The following is a 7,031-nucleotide window of genomic DNA, read 5'->3' as shown; positions in this document are numbered from 1 at the left end:
GACCCACCCCAGCTCCGGCGCGGCCCCGCCCCGGGTCAGGCAGTTTCGGGGCGCAGCAGGGCCCTCCCCACGGCGCGGCAGTCCCGGGAAGGGGCCAGGCCCGTCAGCCCTTCGGCCCTCCCGGCGACCCTCGGAGGGCGCCCCAACCCAGACCCGCCCGCCGGCCCGCGCAGGGTCGCGAGCGCGCGGGGGTGGCGCGAGCGGGGCCTGTGGGAGGCGGTGCGGGCTGGGGGCGGGGCGGGCCGGGGCCCCACGTGTCCCTGCCGGGCGGGCCAATGGGTGCCCGGCTTTCGGAAAGATCGCCATATATGGACATGTTCTGGGGCCGCGCGCGCCGCCGGGCCGCGCGGGCGCGCCGCTTCCGCTTAAATAACGGCGGGGGAGGCCGCGGTCGGTCTCAGTCGCCGCTGCCAGCTCTCACGCTTTGTTCTCCCGCCGCTCCGCTGTCGCATTTCTCTGCCGGTAAGCGCCCCGCCCCGGGGCCTGAGCTGGACGTCTCAGGCCTGCGCCCCCCGACCCCGGCTGGCCCCGCTTCCAGCTGCCGCGGCCTCGTCGCGCCTTACCCGGGAACAAAAGGCGGGGTGGGCCGGGTCAGACGGACGGGGCTGGGGGGGCGCCGGGGGTCCAGGGCGGGGCCCGGCCGAAGTGCAGAGTTCTGAGCCGTGGACGTTACGTAAAAGGCCCGGCCTTCGGTTCTAGGCGGTTGCGATCTTGGAGGCCACGGCCGCTGGGGTTGGGGCAGGGCTGATGCGACCCCGCGGGAGGGCATTAGTTGGCTGTGGGGAGGGGACTGTGTTACAGACGCGCCCGCCTGAGTCTATCCTTTTCTGAGCAGGTCGCAATGGAAGAAGAGATCGCCGCGCTGGTCATTGACAATGGCTCCGGCATGTGCAAAGCTGGTTTTGCTGGGGACGACGCTCCCCGAGCCGTGTTTCCTTCCATCGTCGGGCGCCCCAGACACCAGGTGAGTGGATGGCGCCGCGGGGCTCCTGGGTTCTGCGTTGCGGGGTGGGTTCGGTGTCGCCGGCGAGGCTGACGGGTCGTCCCCTGCAGGGCGTGATGGTGGGCATGGGCCAGAAGGACTCCTACGTGGGCGACGAGGCCCAGAGCAAGCGTGGCATCCTGACCCTGAAGTACCCCATTGAGCATGGCATCGTCACCAACTGGGACGACATGGAGAAGATCTGGCACCACACCTTCTACAACGAGCTGCGCGTGGCCCCGGAGGAGCACCCAGTGCTGCTGACCGAGGCCCCCCTGAACCCCAAGGCCAACAGAGAGAAGATGACTCAGGTGAGGCTCGGCCGACGCCCGTGCTCCTCCCGTCCTTTCCCCAGTCATTTTCTGCCCGGCTTGATTTCTGACATTTAAGTGTTTCTTTCGCTGTTCCAGGCTCTGTTCCTCTCCCGGCATTTCCTCCCTGAAGCCTCCAGGTTTCTCATTTGGTTTCTGCCTGCGTTCTTTTCTTTTCTCCACACATCACACTGGCATGCGGCATGTTGTGGCGTGTGAGCATGGGGTGGCCGTGGGTCTCTGTCCCTGACTAAGCCGCCCCTTGTCCCTTCTCAGATTATGTTTGAGACCTTCAACACCCCGGCCATGTACGTGGCCATCCAGGCCGTGCTGTCCCTCTACGCCTCTGGGCGCACCACTGGCATTGTCATGGACTCTGGAGACGGGGTCACCCACACGGTGCCCATCTACGAGGGCTACGCCCTCCCCCACGCCATCCTGCGTCTGGACCTGGCTGGCCGGGACCTGACCGACTACCTCATGAAGATCCTCACCGAGCGAGGCTACAGCTTCACCACCACGGCCGAGCGGGAAATCGTGCGCGACATCAAGGAGAAGCTGTGCTACGTCGCCCTGGACTTCGAGCAGGAGATGGCCACCGCCGCATCTTCCTCTTCTCTGGAGAAGAGCTACGAGCTGCCTGATGGCCAGGTCATCACCATCGGCAATGAGCGGTTCCGGTGTCCGGAGGCGCTGTTCCAGCCTTCCTTCCTGGGTAGGTGCTGTGAGCTAAAGGTTTCTGCTCTTTCATCCTGGGCGACACGGCATCACTAAGGGAGGGCTCTGTCCCCTAGGCATGGAATCTTGCGGCATCCACGAGACCACCTTCAACTCCATCATGAAGTGTGACGTGGACATCCGCAAAGACCTGTATGCCAACACGGTGCTGTCGGGCGGCACCACCATGTACCCAGGCATCGCCGACAGGATGCAGAAGGAGATCACCGCCCTGGCGCCCAGCACCATGAAGATCAAGGTGAGTCGAGGGGTTGGTGGCCCTGTGCCTGGCTCGGGAGAGCTGACTGGGGGGCGCTCTGCGAGCTGAAGCCATGCCTGGCTGTCTTTGCAGATCATCGCACCCCCAGAGCGCAAGTACTCGGTGTGGATCGGCGGCTCCATCCTGGCCTCGCTGTCCACCTTCCAGCAGATGTGGATTAGCAAGCAGGAGTACGACGAGTCGGGCCCCTCCATCGTCCACCGCAAATGCTTCTAAACGGACTCAGCAGATGCGTAGCATTTGCTGCATGGGTTAATTGAAAATAGAAATTTGCCCCTGGCAAATGCACACACCTCATGCTAGCCTCACGAAACTGGAATAAGCCTTCGAAAAGAAATTGTCCTTGAAGCTCGTATCTGATATCAGCACTGGATTGTAGAACTTGTTGCTGATTTTGACCTTGTATTCAAGTTAACTGTTCCCCTTGGTATTTGTTTAATACCCTGTACATATCTTTGAGTTCAACCTTTAGTACGTGTGGCTTGGTCACTTCGTGGCTGAGGTAAGAACGTGCTTGTGGAAGACAAGTCTGTGGCTTGGTGAGTCTGTGTGGCCAGCAGCCTCTGATCTGTGCAGGGTATTAACGTGTCAGGGCTGAGTGTTCTGGGATTTCTCTAGAGGCTGGCAAGAACCAGTTGTTCGTCTTGTGGGTCTGTCAGGGTTGGAAAGTCCAAGCCGTAGGACCCAGTTTCCTTTCTTAGCTGGTCTTTGGCCAGAACACCGTGGGCTGTTACTTGCCTTGAGTTGGAAGCGGTTTGCATTTACACCTGTAAATGTATTCGTTCTTAATTTATGTAAGGTTTTTTTTGTACGCAATTCTCGATTCTTTAAAGAGATGACAACAAATTTTGGTTTTCTACTGTTATGTGAGAACATTAGGCCCCAGCAACACGTCATTGTGTAAGGAAAAATAAAAGTGCTGCCGTAACCGATGAATGGCTCCTGTTTGGGGAAGTAGCAAGTGGGCTGGGAAAAACAGACCAACCTGGAAGTATTGGGTAGTCTTGGGGGTGGGGGTGGTGGGTGCTGCTCAGCTTGGCTTCGTGGGCTGGTGAGAAAACGGCTTAACAATAAACTGAGCAGTTTGATTTCTTCCAAACCGAAAGTGCAAGAATAAGGCAGCCTAGTGGGTTTGGGTGTTGGAAATAACTGAAGCAACATCATAAGCAGGCTGGGAGGGAAGTCCTGAGACGGCTTTTTCCGTTATTTAGGAAAAACTAGATGTCTTGACATCTTGGGTAAATATTTGGCATAAAATAACCACCTGAATCAGCAGGGGCCTGCCTTAGTCTCCCCCCAGCCCTCAGGTGGACATGGGATATGAGATAGTTTTACTTTGTGTAAAGAGCGCAGCAGTCATGGAGTTGGCTAGTTACTGAATCCTGGAACTCAGTATCTACCAATAACGAGGGCCTCACCTGGTGTAAGAGGCTCAGCCAGTGCCCTTTGTACTTCAGCTTTTCTCCCCGCAGGTGCCAGGGGAGATCCTCTGTAGATGGGATTGGGAGTCCAATGCATAGCTCCTATGAACTGCTTACAGCTGCAGAAGTCATTTGGAGGTTGGGACAGGGAAGGAAGATCTCTTACCAGTTGAAAAGAGATTTGGAAGAACTATTTCATGTTAAGTCGGGTCAAGGGATCGTTCTGCTGTTGGAAGAGATTTTACTCAAGCAGAAGTGGTGGTGCTTCCTAGCTCCCCCTCCCATATGGGGATGGGGGAGAGGAGGCTCAAGCTTGGTGGGGGTCGGGGTGGAGGCAGACATGATAAATTGCAGAGAGCTTACTGAGCTCCAGGCTCCCACCCTACCTTGTTCTGTGACCTCACATCACAGCATGACTCTTCTCAGCGACTCTGATACCTGCAAAAGATAGAAATTCTCTTTGTCCTGTGAAGCATTGCACTTACAGGACAAACTGTGAGATGCTCATGGACACTGGGCATCAGCAAATGCACATTAAAACAAATTAGATGCCAGTTTGTGTCTATCAGATGAGCAGAAATCAGGAGATGGGTAGTTCTGAGCACTGGCCAGGGCATGGGGACCAGGGACAGTCACGCACTCTCCAAGCGTTGAAAGCTGCAGCTCTTCTGGAACTGCCCAGTGCAGGTTCCCTGGGCAACTTGGCAAGACCTTGTCTCTACAAATTTTTTTGTTTTTTTGAAACGGAGTTTCCCTCTGTTGCCCAAGCTCGAGTCCAATGGCGTGATCTTGGCTCACACCACAACCTCCGCCTCCTGGGTTCAAGTGATTCTCTTGCCTCAGCCTCCCGAGTAGCTGGGATTACAGGCATGCGCCACCACACCCAGCTAATTTTGTATTTTTAGTAGAGGCGGGGTTTCTCCATGTTGCTCAGGCTGATCTTGAACTCCCAACCTCAGGTGATTTGCCTGCCTTGGCCTCCCAAAGTGCTGGGATTACAGACGTGAGCCACCGCACCCAGCCAATTTTTTTTTTGTTTTTTTTGAGATGGGGTCTTGCTCTGTCACCTAGGCTGGAGTGCAGTGGTGTGATCTCGGCTCACTGCAAGCTCCACCTCCCGGGTTCATGCCATTCTCCTGCCTCAGCCTCCCCAGCAGCTGGGACTACAAGTGCCCGCCACCACACCTAGCTAATCTTTTTGTATTTTTTAGTAGAAACGGGGTTTCACCGTGATAGCCAGGATGGTCTCGATTTCCTGACCTCGTGATCTGCCCGCCTCAGCCTCTCAAGGTGCTGGGATTACATGTGTGAGCCACCATGCCTGGCCCCAATTTTTTTTTTATTAGCTGAGCATGGTGGTGCCTGTCTGTGGTCCCAGCTACTCAGGAGGCTGAGGAGAAAGGATCTCTTGATATAGGAGTTTGAGGTTTGAGACTGCAGTGAGCTGTGATTGAGCCACTGCACTCTAGTCTGGGTGACACAGTGAGACCCTATCTCAAAAACAAAAAACCCCAAACCCCCACAAAATTATGTTTGATAAGGATCTAGCATCCACAATATGTAAAGAATGCCTACAAATCAACAACAAAAAAGAACCCAATTTAAAAATGAGCAAAGGACTTTAAGTTATTTTCTCCCAAGCAGATATACACATGGCCAACCGGGAGATGAAAAAGATACTCAACATCAGGGGATCATTAGGGAAGTGCAAATCAAAATAACAGTGAGATATCACTTCACATCCAGTAGGATGGCCACAAAAAATAAAAAAAAAAGGAAAATAGTGACAGTGAGGGCATGATGGCTCACACCTGTAATCCCAACACTTTGGGAGGCTTAGGCAGGCAGATCGCTTGAGCCCAGGAGTCCAAGACCAGCCTGGACAACATGGCAAAATCCCACTACAAAAGATACAAAAAATTAGCCTGTCTTGGTGGCACACGCTTGTAGTAACCCAGCTACTCAGAAGGGTGAGGTGGGAGGATCACTTGAACCTGGGGAGATTGAGGTTGCAGTCAGCTGTGATTGAGCCACTGCACTCCAGCCTGGATGACAGAGCAAGACCCTGTCTCAAAAAAAAAAAAAAAAAAAAAAAAAAAATGCTGGGAGCAGTGGCTCACACCTGTAAATCCCAGCACTTTGGGAGGCTGAGGCTGGCAGATCACGAGGTCAGGAGAACGAGACCATCCTGGCTCTGTCATCCAGGCTGGAGTGCAGTGGTGCAATCTCAGCTCACTGCAGCTTCTGCCTCCTGGGTTCAAGCGATTCTCCTGCCTCAGCTTCTCAAGTAGCTGGGATTAGAGGTGTGTGCCACCACACCCAGCTGATTTTTGTATTTTTAATACAAACAGAATTTCGATACGTTGGCCAGGCTGTTCTTGAACTCCTGACCTCAGGTGATCCACCCTCCTTGGCCTCCTAAAGTGCTGGGATTACAGGCGTGAGCCACCGCACCCAGCCAATTGTACACTTTTTTTTGAGACAGAGTCTTGCTCTGTTGCCAGGCTGGAGTGCAGTGGTGTGATCTCGGCTCACTGCAACCTCTGGCCCCTGGGTTCAAGCGATTCTCCTGCCTCAGCCTCCCGAGTAGCTGGGACTACAGGCGTGTGCCTGTGTACCTGGTTAATTTTTGTATTTTTAGTAGAGACGGGGTTTCACCATGTTGGCCGGAATGGTCTTGATCTCCTGACCTCAGGTGATCTGCCTGCCTCGGCCTCCCAAAGTGCTGGGATCACAGGTGTGAGCCACTGCGCCTGGCCTGTACACTTTTAAATGATTAAAATGGTAACTTTTATGTTCCATATTTTCTTTTTCTTTTTTTTTTCTTTTTTGAGATGGAGTGTCGCTCTTGTTGCCCAATTGGAGTGCAATGGCGCAATCTCGGCTCACCACAACCTCCACCTCCTGGGTTCAAGCGATTCTCCTGCCTCAGCCTCCCGAGTAACTGGGATTACAGGCATGCACCACCACACCTGGCTAATTTTGTATTTTTAGTAGAGACGGGGTTTCTCCATGTTGGTCAGACTGGTCTCGAACTCCCGACCTCAGGTGATCTGCCCGCCTTGGCCTCTCAAAGTGCTGGGATTACAGGCGTGAGCCACCGTACCCAGCCTACATATTTCCTTTTATCACAATAAATATTTTAGGTTATATGCATGTCTGAGGACATGTAGCAAGCACACGATTTGTGTCTACGGGGAGAGAATAGGATGGGAGGGAGAATGAAGTGTGTGTTGGGGAGAAATAAAATGAGAAAACCAAGGAGGATTGTGCAGAAGCAGCTGGTGGGTGAGCTGTGAGCTTCAGCACACAACTTTCCA

The 7,031-nt window shown here is 54.3% G+C and overlaps 1 protein-coding gene across 3 annotated transcripts; it reads left to right on the top strand.

The window, feature by feature from the left end:
• The first annotated feature begins 254 nt into the window (after nt 1-254).
• On the top strand, nt 255-3,222 carry ACTG1 (actin gamma 1). Of its 3 annotated transcripts, NM_001134769.1 has the most exon segments (10): nt 397-462; nt 836-964; nt 1,054-1,324; nt 1,326-1,336; nt 1,339-1,364; nt 1,366-1,369; nt 1,371-1,377; nt 1,655-2,008; nt 2,088-2,269; nt 2,363-3,218. In NM_001134769.1, coding segments are annotated over 9 exon segments (1,122 nt in total). In that variant the 5' UTR covers nt 397-462; nt 836-841; the 3' UTR covers nt 2,507-3,218.
• Nucleotides 3,223-7,031: the final 3,809 nt, after the last annotated feature.

This window comes from Pan troglodytes, chromosome 19 (genome assembly GCF_028858775.2).
Source record: "Pan troglodytes isolate AG18354 chromosome 19, NHGRI_mPanTro3-v2.0_pri, whole genome shotgun sequence".
Lineage (NCBI taxonomy): Eukaryota > Metazoa > Chordata > Mammalia > Primates > Hominidae > Pan > Pan troglodytes.
This window is presented reverse-complemented; position numbering and strand designations above follow the sequence as displayed.

Coding starts and splice junctions, on each gene's coding strand:
- ACTG1 (XM_016930668.4), top strand. CDS start 842: ATGGAAGAAGAGATCGCCGCGCTGGTCATTGACAATGGCTCCGGCATG. Junction 2,009..2,087: donor GTTCCAGCCTTCCTTCCTGG/GTAGGTGCTGTG, acceptor TCTGTCCCCTAG/GCATGGAATCTTGCGGCATC. Junction 2,270..2,362: donor CCAGCACCATGAAGATCAAG/GTGAGTCGAGGG, acceptor CTGTCTTTGCAG/ATCATCGCACCCCCAGAGCG.